This window comes from Rattus norvegicus, chromosome 17 (genome assembly GCF_021556685.1).
Source record: "Rattus norvegicus strain SHRSP/BbbUtx chromosome 17, alternate assembly SHRSP_T2T, whole genome shotgun sequence".
NCBI classification, from domain to species: domain Eukaryota; kingdom Metazoa; phylum Chordata; class Mammalia; order Rodentia; family Muridae; genus Rattus; species Rattus norvegicus.
In genome coordinates, this window is record NC_141550.1 from 90,440,955 (window position 1) to 90,455,245 (window position 14,291).

General features: G+C 41.5%; 1 protein-coding gene across 4 annotated transcripts in view; it reads right to left on the reverse strand.

Annotated features, from left to right (window-relative positions):
- Prtfdc1 (phosphoribosyl transferase domain containing 1) overlaps window positions 1–14,291 on the reverse strand; it is a 98,318-nt gene that overhangs the window by 76,665 nt on the left and 7,362 nt on the right. For all 4 annotated transcript variants that reach the window (NM_001106127.1, XM_087590281.1, XM_087590280.1 and 1 more), the window contains 2 exon segments: window positions 5,725–5,908; window positions 10,858–10,964. In NM_001106127.1, coding sequence (NP_001099597.1) covers window positions 5,725–5,908; window positions 10,858–10,964 — 291 coding nt within the window.

Below are 14,291 nucleotides of genomic sequence, written 5' to 3' on the forward strand. Positions count from 1 at the left end.
TCTGCACTTCTTTGCTTCATCCATCTTGTCTAATTGGATGGCTGTATATGCATGGGCCACATGTGGGGCAGACTCTGAATGGGTGTTCCTTCATTCTCTGTTTTAATCTTTGCCTCTCTCTTCCCTGCCAAGGGTATTCTTGTTCCCCTTTTAAAGAAGGAGTGAACCATTCACATTTTGATCATCTGTCTTGAGTTTCATTTGTTCTAGGCATTTAGGGTAATTCAAGCATTTGGGCTAATAGCCACTTATCAGTGAATGCATACCATGTATGTCTTTCTGTGTTTGGGTTAGCTCACTCAGGATGATATTTTCCAGTTCCAGCCATTTGCCTACGAATTTCATAAAGTCGTTGTTTTTGATAGCTGAGTAATATTCCATTGTGTAGATGTACCACATTTTCTGTATCCATTCCTCTGTTGAAGGGCATCTGGGTTCTTTCCAGCTTCTGGCTATTATAAATAAGGCTGCAATGAACATAGTGGAGCACGTGTCTTTTTTATATGTTGGGGCATCTTTTGGGTATATGCTGGGGCTTCAATTCTGTTCCACTGATCTATTTGCCTGTCTCTGTACCAATACCAGACAGTTTTTATGACTATTGCTCTGTAACACTGCTTGAAGTCAGGGATGGTGATTCCCCCCCCCCCCGAAGTTCTTTTATTATTGAGTATAGTTTTCACTATTCTGGGTTTTTTGTTATTCCAAATGAATTTGCAAATTGCTCTTTCTATCTCTATAAAAAATTGAGTAGGAATTTTGATGGGGATTGCATTGAATCTGTAGATTGCTTCTGGCAAATGGCCATTTTTACTATATTAATCCTGCCAATCCATGAGCATGGAAGCTCTTTCCATCTTCTGAGATCTTCCTCAATTTCTTTCTTCAGAGATTTGAAGTTCTTGTCATTCAGATCTTTCACTTGCTTGATTAAAGTCACACCAAGATATTTTATGTTATTTGGGACTATTGTGAAGGGTGTCATTTCCTTAATTTCTTTCTCAGTCTGTTTATCCTTTGAGTAGAGGAAGGCTACTGATTTGAGTTAATTTTATACCCAGCCACTGTGCTGAAGTTGTCTATCAGCTTTAGTAGTTCTCTGGTGGAACTTTTGGGGTCACTTAAATATACTATCATATCATCTGCAAATAGTGATATTTTTATTTCTTCCCTTCCAATTTGTATCCCTTTGACCTCCTTTTGCTGTCTGATTGCTCTGGCTAGGACTTCGAGGACTATATTGAATAAGTAGGGAGAGAGTGGGCAGCCTTGTCTAGTCCCTGATTTTAGTGGGATTGCTTCAAGTTTATCTCCATTTAGTTTGATGTTAGCTACTGGTTTGCTGTATATGGCTTTTACTATGTTTAGGTATGGGCCTTGAATTCCTGATCTTTTCATGAAGGGGTGTTGAATTTTGTCAAATTCTTTCTCAGCATCTAATGAAATGATCATGTGGTTCTTATCTTTGAGTTTGTTTATATAGTGGATTACATTGATGGATTTTCGTATATTAAACCATCCCTGCATGCCTGTGATGAAGCCTACTTGATCATGATGCATGATCGTTGTGATATTTTCTTGGATTCGGTTTGCAAGAATTTTGAGTATTTTTGCGTCAATATTCATAAGGGAAATCGGTCTGAAGTTCTCTTTCTTTGTTATGTCTTTGTGTGCTTTTGGTATAAGAGTAATTATGGCTTCATAGAAGGAATTTGATAGGGCTCCATCTGTTTTAATTTTGTGGAATAGTTTGGACAGTATTGGTATAAGGTCTTCTATGAAGGTCTGATAGAACTGTGCACTGAACCCATCTGGACCTGGGCTCTTTTTGGTTGGGAAACTTTTAATAACTGCTTCTATTTCTTTAGGAGTTATGGGGTTGTTTAGATGATTTATTTGTTCTTGATTTAACTTTGGTACCTGGTATCGGTCCAGAAAATTGTCCATTTCCTCCAGATTTTCCAGTTTTGTTGAATATAGGCTTTTATAGTAGGATCTGATGATTTTTTTTTAATTTCTTGAGATTCTGTTGTTATGTCTCCCTTTTCATTTCTGATTTTCTTAATTTGGATACACTCTCTGTGACCTCTGGTTAGTCTGGCTAAGGGTTTATCTATCTTGTTGATTTTCTCAAAGAACAAACCCCTGGTTTTGTTGATTCTTTGCATAGTCCTTTTCGTTTCTACTTGGTTGATTTCAGCTCTGAGTTTGATTATTTCCTGCCTTCCACTCCTCTTGGGATTATTTATTTCTTTTTGTTCTAGAGCTTTTAGGTGTGCTGTCAAGCTGCTGACATATGCTCTCTCCTATTTTTTGTTTTTTGTTTTTTTTTGTTTTTTTTTTTTTTTGTTTTTGCAGGCACTCAGAGCTATAAGTTTTCCTTTTAGTACCGCATTCATTGTGTCCCATAAGTTTGGGAATGTCGTATCTTCGTTTTCATTAAATTCTAAGAAGTCTGTAATTTCTTTCTTTATTTCTTTCTTGACCAAGTTGTCATTAAGTAGAGCATTGTTCAACTTCCATGTATATGTGGGCTTTCTGTCATTATTGTTGTTATTGAAGATCAGTCTTAGTGCATGGTGATCTGATAGGACGCATGGGATTATTTCTATCTTCCTGTATCTGTTGAGGCCTGTTTTGTGACTGATTATATGGCCAATTTTGGAGAAGGTTCCATGAGGTGCTGAGAAGAAGGTATATCCTTTTGTTTTAGGATGGAATGTTCTGTAATTATCTGTTTAATCCAATTGGTTTATAATTTCTGTTAGTTTCTCTACGTCTCTGTTTAATTTATGTTTCCATGATCTGTCCAGTGATCAGAGTGGGGTGTTGAAATCTCCTACTATTATCATGTGAGGTGCAATGTGTGCTTTAGTAAGGTTTCTTTTATGAATATAGATGCCCTTGCATTTGGAGCATAGATATTTAGGATTGAGAGTTCATCTTGGTGGATTTTTCCTTTGATGAATATGAAGTGTCCTTCCTTATCTTTTTTAATGACTCTTGTTTGAAAGTCAATTTTATTTGATATTAGAATGGCAACTCCAGCTTGTTTCTTCAGGCCATTTCCTTGGAAAATTATTTTCCAGCCATTTACTCTGAGGTAGTGTCTGTCTTTGTCTCTGAGATGTGTTTCTTGCATGCAGCAAAATGCTGGGTCCTCCTTACGTATTCAGTCTGTTAGTCTATGTTTTTTTATTGGGTAATTGAGTCTGTTGATGATGAGAGATATTAAGAAATAGTGATTGTCACTTTCTGTTATTTTCGTTGTTAGAGGTGGAATTATGTTTGTCTCTCTTTTGGTTTCATTGGAAGGAAATTATATTCTTGCTTTCTGTATGGTGTAGTTTCTCTCCTTGTGTTGGAGTTTTCCATCTATTATCCTTTGTAGTGCTGGGTTTGTAGAAAGATATTGCATAAATTTGGTTTTGTCACGGAATATCTTGGCTTCTCCATCTATGTTAATTGAATGTTTTGCTGGATACAGTAACTTGGGCTGGCATTTGTGTTCTCTTAGGGTCTGTATGACATCTGTCCAGGATATTCTGGCTTTCATAGTCTCTGGTGAGAAGTCTGGTGTAATTCTTATTGGTCTACCTTTATATGTCACTTGACCTTTTTCCCTTACTGCTTTTAATATTCTTTCTTTGTTTTGTGCATTTGGTGTTTTAACTATTATGTGACAGGAGGAATTTCTCTTCTGGTCAAATCTATTTGGAGTTCTGTAGACTTCTTGTATGTTTATGGGCATCTCTTTCTTTAGGTTAGGGAAGTTTTCTTCTATGATTTTGTTGAATATATTTACTGGCCCCTTAAGTTGGGAGTCTTCACTCTCTTCTATACCTATTATTCTTAGGTTTGATCTTCTCATTGTGTCCTGGATTTCCTGTATGTTTTGGGCTAGGAGCTTTTTATGTTTTACATTATCTTTGACAGTTGTGTCGATGTTTTCTATGGTATCTTCTGTCCCTGAGATTCTCTCTTCAATCTCTTGTATTCTGTTGATGATGCTTGTTGTACTGCTATCTTTATGTCAACCTGACACAATCTAGAGTCAATTTGGAGGAGAAATGCTCAACTCAGAAAATGCCTTTAGATAAGGGTGTTACTGTGGTTTGTTTCAGTTTGTTTTTCGCTTGGTGACTGATGTAGGTGAGTCCAGCTCACTGTGGGCAGTGCCATGCCCAGCACTGCCACATCGAGAAAGCCAGTCGGCAGCATTCTTCCACAACTCTGCTTAAATTCCTACCTCCATTCCTGCATGAGTTCCTGCCCAAGTTCCTGCCCTGGTGTCCCTCAGTGATCGAGAGTTGTGAGGTGAAATACTTTCCTCTCGTTGTCACTTCTGATCATGGTGTTTATCACAGTACTAACAACCTTAAGAGACATAACGGATATTCCCTGTACACATGTCCCCACTTGAGTGTGAATGAAACTTGAAAATGTGGCCTGAATTCCCCCCCCAGATTATATCCCTGTCAGTCAACTGGGTGAACAATACCCAATCACTTCAGATTAGAATGAGGGCAGGGTCCTTGCTGAACAGACAGCCTCATGTCTGATGTGGAGTAAACTATAACTCTCCTGTGAATTGACCTTGGAGGGACCTCTGAAGACTCTGAGGACCCTGGAGGAATGGAAGTCAAGTCCTGCAGGAGGGACATGGGAACTAACTTATGACCACAGTTCTTGGAAAAGGATCCTGAACATCAGCAGATCAAAATCCAGCTAGAAAAGCCTGAGAGCTAGCTATAAACACATTCAGATTCCTAACCCAATAAAGTGTCCATAAATAAACCTGTGTTGGTTTCTGCCATTAAATGTGTGCTGGTGTAGATATGTATCAGTAGGAAGCAGATTGAGACTGACAATCGAACTCAAATGTGCCAAGTTAGTTTGGTCAATGAAAATACTGTCGCGGTTTTGACCAACGGGGTTTCTTAATGAACAGTACCCTAGTTTTGAGTTAATTGGTCATTAAATAAGAAGTATCATATAAGTTCGATATGGTGAAAAGAGAAGAGTAACTGAAGAATGTGTTTGGAAATCCACTAGGATCAAGTCCATCCAGAGGCGGCCAGGAAGTCACCATAGGTTGGTGATAGGCTTTCTGTGGAAGATCCTGGCCTAATCTCCTCACACTGACGTCTGCTCCAGGCTTTCTTTCTCCCCCTCAGGTAATGGCAGCAGAGAATCAGTCCTCTCCACTGGCTTGGACTCCTTCTCACAGGACTCCAGGACCAAGAACAACACTCAGCACAAAGCATGTCAGTCTCCGCCACTGTCTTCACACCGACCACACTCATCAGCTTCCTTCATATTAACAGATGCAGAAATCATTCTCAAAGAGTCTTTCCATACTTATGAAAATAAAAGCATATTATCTAAACTCTTATAATTGTTGTACTCTTGTTTATTAAAAAAAATACCTAAACTGGGCCTTATGGAGCATGGCTTTAGTCCCAGCATTCAAGAGGCAAAGGCAGGCAGATCTGGGAGTTCAAGGCCAGCCTGGTCTACAGAGTGAATTCCAAGACAACCAGGACTACACAGAGAAACTCCATTTTAAAAAAAAAACAATAACAACAACAAAACTACACTCTTCATTTTCATTTTAGTGTCGAGACAAGAAACTTCATTTTCATAACTTTACTAGTTCTTTTGTACCAAGGAATTGTGAGTTCTGATAATCATGCAATAACAATAGAGCGTGTAGCAACTTACCTTGTAACTTTTTAGTCGGATGAAGTCAACCTTCATAGAGACAAACTGATCTGAATTCCGGCTGATGTTCTTGAGGTGTTCTACAAGATCGGCACAGAACTTGTAACCACCTTTCAGTACACACAGGACCAGAATATCATGGTAGCCGATGTCTTTCATTATATCCTTAGCCAGCCGCTCAATTCTGAAAGGAGTGATAAATAAAAGATACATTAATGTAGAACTAATAGATACACAATGTTCCATACAGATTAGATAATTTCCGTCAACATGGAGAGAAGCTTGGAAAACAATGCTTCAGGCAGAAAAAGTTTTGTTCAAGTGGAACTGGAGTGTTGACAACATACTTCTAACAGCGACATCATAGGTCCTGTATGTCATGAACAGTGTTAGAGATCATGCATGATATTTATTATTCTATCACCATTACAGCAACCATTGTTAAACTTTAAAACATTTTCAGTGGCATTTATAGAAATCCTCATTTTATAGCAAAGAAAGTGGAAGTAGAAAGCTGTTTTTTTTTTGTTTGTGTGTTTGTTCTTTTTTTGTCAGCTCGACACCAAGACCTTTGTGGGAAGAGGAAATTGAGACGGTGCCTCTGTCAGATTGGCCTGTAGGGAAGTCTGTGGGGTGTGGCCTTGATTAATGACTGATGTAGGAGGACCCAGATCGCCGTGGGTGGAGCCATCCTTTGGCTAGATTGTCCTGGGTTGTAGAAGAAAGCAAGCCTTCCTCTCCAGCTTCTGCTTCAGTTCCTGCCTCCAAGTTCCCACTTGGCTTGAGTTTCTGTCCTGGCTTTTCCCAGTGAAGGACTATTGTTACCTAAAAGTGTAAGAGGAACAAATCCTCTCCTCCCCAAGGTGCTTTTGGTTCTGGTGTTTTATCACAGCAACAGAGACTGTAAGACAGAGAGTGACCTAGTCCCCTTACACTGGAAGAGAAGTCAAGTTCAGAGTAACTAAACAAACTCATTTATTCACCAAAGGCAGCACACCGCAGTACAATGGGAAGAGGTAGCGATACAGTGTGGAGTCCAATGTGGAGGATGCTCCCTGGAGTCAGTGAACAGCAATGGCCTGCCTCTGCCCGCGCTCTGGCACAGGCTTCTACTCATTCTATATGTGTAAGTGTGTAGCCACTCCCCACACAAAACCAAAACCCTGAATAGAGGCAGAATCTGAAACGTGCCCACAATTTCTAGAAAATCCCTGTGTGCATTTAAAATTGGATTAGATTAAGAGAGACAAACTGAATTATATATGTACTTTATATAATTTTATCATGTCTATATTCTATTATTTAATGTGGATTCTACATACTCTATATATTCATATTTATTTGAACAGTTTCTATGTGTTCAAATATATACACAAATAGAATGCTAGCTACGTTTTCAGGCAGTACTTGTCTAAATATGACCACCCAGAGAGTGCACATCAGAGTAGCTGGCATGCTTTTACAAAGATGCATTGAATTCATAAATTTTTCATTACATTAATTTATTTAGTGTATGTGCATGGGTACATACATACATACATACATAATACATACATACTATGGTGTGTGTGTACATGTGTGTATGTGTGTGCATGTGATCACATATGGATGTGTGTACATGGATGTACATGTTTATGTAGTGATATACAAGTGCAGGTACAGAGGGAGGCCAGAAGTCAACCTAGGGTATCTTTTCTCGGGAGCTGTCCACCATAGTTTTGAGAGAGGGTCTTGTAGGGTCTTGGGGCTCACCATTGAGGATAAGCTGGCTTCTCTGCAGGCCTGGGTTCTGCCTGTCCCTCTCCCCAGAGCTGGGGTGACAGGCACAGGACTCTTCACCTTGCTTATGGGGATCAAATTCAGGTCTGCATCACTTTATCAACTGTTCATCTCCCCAGCCCCCAAATCCACATACAGACTCAGATGAGAAGTCCAAAGGTTCACTGGCTGCCGGATTGATGATTAGATGTTTTATGACTTAATTTCCGTGACACAACCAGAGAAATTTCCAAGGAAAGAAACATGATTAAGCCTGTCAGCAGATTGGTGAAATTGTAAGACAGGATTGTGGAGAGGGGCCCAAGCATAAAAATGTACTGAAATCATAGAATTATTGCTCGTGTGAGATGGGTGTGATGTTTGCTTTAAAGCTGCGGCTGAATTCTGGGCCCCACCTGAACCATTTATGTAGGAATTTTAGACCTAAAGGATAACAGTACGCACGCTAACCCATTCACTGGGCAGTTCCATAGGGAAAAGGCTAGTCTTTTACTTAGACTTGATTATGCTTTCAAACAGGGCACAATTAACTAAAATTATAAAATTCAAGTAAGAAAAGAAAGAATTCGTTTATACATAGGGCCTCCCAAACTCAAACTATTATTAAGGGAAGTTGCTTATGAGATGTATGGAGAAGTGAATAAATGTCAATTCTTTTTGCACAGATAAAGTTGACATAATTGTTTAAGTCAAGAGACTTTATTACAATTTGGGGGGCAAAATTCCTAATCTGTAGAGTGTTAATGAGATTTTGCACTTTGGAAAACTCTAAAATTTCCCGAATTTATTTGATGGAATTTCTTTCCCTTTTAAAGATCAAATGTGTTTGCCATGGGAAATCCATCTTCTTCCATGATCAATTCCAAACTAGAACTTATTTTTGTGACACATTATGAACGGAGACAATAAACAACACACAAGTCTCAGGCAATAGAAATCTTACACAATCTGGGATTTGTGTGAATGACAAATTCTTTTTTCTACTGACAGTGATAGATAGAAAGATAACACTTGGTAGAGGGTCCTGTGGGTGTTTTTGAACTTTCTTTTGCTTTAAGGGCTTGGTTCATGTGGTTGATTTAACCTCACAATAAGGGAAGGGGGTGGGGTGGGTAGATTAGGTGCAGGGAGGATGGAGGAAAAGAGTACTGGGAGAGACAACTGGAAGGGTGGGGTGGGAGTTGGTGGGTAGGGTGTCTCTATCTAAGACTCGTAGCAGTGGGAAATGTGGAGCCTGAACCGGCCATCTCCTGTAACCAGGTAAGGCATTCAATGGAGGGACTGGAACACCAGCCACAAAAATCTTTGACCCACAATTTGTCCTGCCTACAAGATGTGCAGAGATAAAAGATCAAGCAGAAGTTGAGGGAAGGGCCAACTAATAACTGGTCCAGCTTGAGGCACTATTAATAATATTCTGCTATACTTGCAGACAGGAGCCTAATGTAACTGTCATGAGAGAGACTCCACCCAGCAACTGATGGAGACCTATAGCCAAACATTAAGTGGAGCTTGCGGAGTCCTGTGGAAGAGGGGGAGGAAGGATTGCAGGAGCCAGGGGGTGGGTCAAGAAAACCTACAGAGTCAACTAACCTGGGTCAATAGGGGCTCGTAAAGACTGAACTGCCAACCAGAGAGCATGAATGGGATGGACCTAGGCCCTCTGCATGAATATAAGCACTGGGTCTTCTGTAGCCGGCATTAGCTACTTTGTGGGGTTTTTCCTTCTATCCTTCTCCACCCTTTTCCTACTCTTTCAACCCCCTAATGCTAGATAGGAAACAAAAAAGGGATGGAGGAAAAAGGCTGCAGCCTTACCGTTAGACTACTTCCTGCTGATTGGGGGGCATTGCGTTCCTTGGGGAAAGTTTGATCTTCACCATCAGGATATCAAATTTTTTCTTGTTGCTTCTTTTTTTGCACATGGCTACTTAATAAACCTCAATCATCAGCAATTGCCCAACAACCCACCCCACTTCTCGGGCCCTAGCATTTATATACCCACTGAAAGGTCCCCAGAATTCCAGACATCGCAGAACTGCAGAAACTATCTGCCACTGGTAAAATCACGTCTGAAGCAGCCCCACATCCCACGCCTGGGATTAAAACAAAAACATATTCTCATAATATCTCTGTGTTTTTTGAAAGAAATTGAAGTTTCAAAATTGTCACTGCAGTCTTCATGTGGGAATCCTAACAGCAGGAGCAGGGGCTGACTTTGGATCCCTTTCCCCTAACTGGGATGCCTTGTGTGTCTAGCCTCAGTAGAAGATTTGCCTAGTCCTAGTGCAACATGACATGTCAAGGTTGCCTGACATCCATGGGAGACCTCTCCATTTCTGAGGAGGAGGGGTGGATGTGGGGAGAGGAGAGGTGAGAGGGAGGGACTGGGAGGAGAGGAGGGAGGGGAAGCTTTAACTGGGATGTAAAGTAAATAAATAAGTAACTAGTAACAAGAATAATAATAATAAAGAACATGACAAATTTAAGAACAGTAGAAGTGCTGCTGAAGAGTTAGCCTGAGGACCCCAATTTTTCACTCTACAGTGTCTTCCTCTCTCTGAGTCCTGGGCTTCTGAGGAGTCCTGAATCCCAGACCTTGTACTGTGAACTCGAGGGAGCTTATCTTCCATGTACATCCAGGATTTACTTATTCAGTCTTGGCACAGGAAGGGGCTCGTGGTCTCGATACTGAGGTGGCTCTGTAAAGAGCTACACCTACCAATCCAGATCCATGGCAGCAAATCAGAGGTGGCATTTAGAAGCCCAAGAGTAAGCTGATATGTCTAGGACTGGAAGTGAACAACCTAGAGCAAGAGAGGGAATGTCTGCTTTCCACGGACGGTGGAAAAGCAGAAGCTGCATTCTCTTATCCTCAAAACATCACCACTGATAGATACAGTCGTACACACACTGACTGGCCGGCCTGACACCCTGTTCCAAAGGAAATGGCAGTTCCAGGGAAAGCTGGGGTTTTAAGAGTGTGTCCTGTGAGGGTGATGTTCACCTTCTCACTCGTCCTGGTTAAACTGAAAGTGTGTGGTAAGCCAGGAGACAAAGGCATCTGGGTGGAAAGCCATGCTCCCTTCCTTACCTCCATGGTTTGTATAGGGCATTGCTCTGGGGGAGTGCACGAGTTAATTGCAATAGCTTACATCTGCTACCCTTACCAAGCTTTCTGAGTAACTGACCACATACGCAACTCCATGAACGCACGTGCTCCTCGAGTTCAAATTTGCTAGCCTACAGACATTCTCCCAACCATTTGAAGGAGAGTCCTTAACAAAAGTGAAGAGTCCCGTGAGAGGGGGCCGCCCCAATGAACGGCTGATACGGGATGCAGGGCTCGCTCACCTGTCCACTATGATGCCGTGAGGGATGAGCACACACTCCAGGTCACCGTAATAGTGCTGCGGGTACGTGAATAAATCCAGATCGTATCCTGGCCAATTATCCATAAGCTGTAAATCAAAGTCGTTTGGTTACATAGTTTCCATTGATGCTTTATTTTTTTAATGTAAATAACAAAAGTTGTCATTTGGAAACAGGATAATGTTGGACACAGAGATTAGATGTACACATCTTGGTAAGTTAATGTATCCCCTCAAGTTATGATAAGCTTAGTAGAGCAACGTTATTGTTTATGCAACCTGATAAAACAAGTGCATATCAAATCAACAATATACGCTACTCTGAACCATCATATGATAAAAGTGCAACCCTGCTGTCTTTTTCTAAAGTGATTTTATCTCTGTTTATTTGTATGTATACCTTCATGAGTTTATGTGTATTCTATGCATGCAGCTACCCTCAAAGGCCAGGTCAGAGGCCAGAGAGCATTGGATCCCCTGGAAGTGGAATTACAGGTAATTGTTAACCATTTGATATCGGTGCTGAGAACTGACCTGGATCCTCTGCAGGAGCAGTCAGTGCATGGCACTACCCAGCCACTTCCTCTCTAGCCCCTAAACTCACCAGCTCTACCTAACCTGATAGGCTATCATGTTTATGTAAGCACTACATAGGTGCGGCTCAATAATGAGTGTCCAGCATGCCCAAAGCCCTGAATTCAGTCTCTGGTACTATAAAAAAGCATGTAAGTGTAGGCAGTGTATACTGTGTATGGAATAATAAAAATATTATGACTACATTGCACACATGTATATACATGTATATACATGTATAGTGTACACTATTATTATGTATTCTGAATTTCTTTTTTTTAACATTATTTTAAGATTTATTTATTTTTATTTATGAGTACACTGCAGCTGTCTTCAGACACACCAGAAGAGGGCATAGGATCCCATTACAGATGGTTGTGAGCCACCATATGGTTGCTGGGAATTGAACTCAGGACCTCTGGAAGAGCAGTCAGTGCTCTTAACTGCTGAGCCATCTCTCCAGCCCATATTCTGAATTTCTATTTACCATAAATGCCTCATCTTCCTTAGAAGGTTTACCCGTGAAAATTGTATCCTGGGATTACAATAGACCTACACTTCTGGGTACCCTTGCCAGTGCAGCAAATACGAAAAGGATGTTCTTTGAAAGGAACTCCAGCAAGTCTTAGGATATGGTGGCCCAGGAAAACAGGCCTGTTCACAGAATACAGACTGCTAGCAAGCCAGCCAGCCAGCCTTGCTCTGGCTTAAGGTTTGCAGACAAGTTTTCTGGTTAGAATAAGAACAAGATGTGGAAGAAAATGACGGCAGAAGTTGCTTTTCCTTCACATAGACAAAGAGGATGCAGTAGTGGAAACGTTATCCATGGAAGCCTTTCTGTAGCTACGTCAGCTCTTGTTATATGGTCATCTCCCCACACCTTCCTGACTGCTGTGCCCAGCTTTGAGCCACAGAGGGCTTTTATAATACAGAACCAGCTTTATTTTCTGATCATTTATACGTCTAGCTCATGCTGTCAGGCTGCTTTCTAGTGTAGACATGATTCCGTATGTGTATGTGCATACATGTAATTTTAAGTATGAGTATGTGAGCATTTCACACACACATATGCACACGCATATGCGCGCGCGCACACACACACACACACACACACACACACACACACACACACACACACGGTGAATTTTAAAGTGCCTTGGTTACCCCAAATGCTGGACACATCTAATCCTCTGCCTGCTACCCTAGACCCAATCAGTGAAGTAGCCAGTGGCTACCTACCTGAAATCTCACAGAGCTGGTTGGCTTTCTTTCCTGAAGCTCCTGTCCCATCCTTCTCTCCTGAGTCATGGCAATTCTCTGTGTCCTTTTTTCCAGTTCCTAGACTGCGCAATCTGAAGGTCCTGCCCTGTCTCCTTTTGACCACCCATTAGCCACTGGCATCTTTATTGATCAATCAAAAACCAATTGGGGACAAAGGACCTTTAGCATTTGAACATGTAGATTCCCAATTGAATCAAAGTATTAGAACCAATCTCCAACGTTTTGTTCATGCATGCGATGTATTTTGATCATATTTATCCCAACTCCTCCTCTCTTCTCTCAGATTGACTATCTAGCACCGATTTCAATTCCGTGTCTTTCATTTTTTTCTAAAATTCCCATTGAGTCCAATTTCTGTTACTCCTACACACAAATGGTGTTGGCCCGTCATGCAATGGAGCATCGGATCTACCAGATGCCATACCCTTAGAAAAAACTGAGTCAGGTCTCCCCAACCCCCAGAAGCCATTGGTGGTCACTAAGGCGGGTGCTTATGAAGCCCTTCTTCTCCAAGCTAAAATGCTGATTGGCTTGATCTTGTACAGGTCTTGTGCAGGCGACTGCAGACATGGTGAATTTATGACTACAGTGGTCCTCCCTGACCTCTGACCCTTATTATGTTCCTGCTCTCTCTTCAGAGATGGTTCCTGAGCCTTAGGGGGAGGGCGTGATACAGATGTCCTTTTATGGATGAGCGGGTACTTGTTTCCCGTCCTTTGGGAATCTCTGCATTAATGGGCCATCCAGTGCTCAAAAAACTTCCTTGATGAGGTTGGAGAGCCACACTAATCTATGGGTAGAGAGATAGGGAGAGCCACAGTAATTTATGGGTAGAGAGATAGGGAGAGCTACACTAATCTATGGGTAGAGAGATAGGAATTTACAGAGCAGTTTGATACTATGCCAATTTAGGAAAATAATTGTAAAGTTTCACTACTGTGCCCTCTGAGCTCTCCAACCATAGGTTTTGGGCCATATTTGTAGTACCAGGCATGGGTTTCTGTGGTGCAGGTCTCAAATCCAATCAGGGTCAGTGGTTGCCCTTATTTATAACATTCAGTCTACTAGGGAACCTATGGGTGTCTCTGCCATGCCAATCGTTCTAGCTCACAGGGCATAGGGTCTTCCAGTAATAAGAAAACTAGCTTCCAGGAAGGAAGCTTCTCAGTTAATCCCAACTTGACTTTTCCATGTCTTATGATCAAACTGTGTGATCTTCTCAGCAATGAGTCCTGGTGGCCAGCCAAGAGCAATGGCAATAGCCTGTATTTTGTTTCGGGGATTTCTAGGACACCTAATTCTTCCTGGCTCTGACTCCCTTCATCTGCCTTACACACTGCCCTTGTTTCTACTCCCCCTGTCTCTACGCCAAAGTTCACCTCCCTCTTGGAGGGCCAGGTCAATCCCACTTCTTCCTGGAAGCCTCGCTGGCTGGCTGACTTCTCTCACGTTGTCATCCTCTTGCCTATTCCCCTGGGGTTCCCTGCAGCTCTGGCTCAGCAAAGGCTTCACCTTTGTTCTTTGGGAACCCTTCCACACCTCCCTTTCACTCTGTCTCAGCTG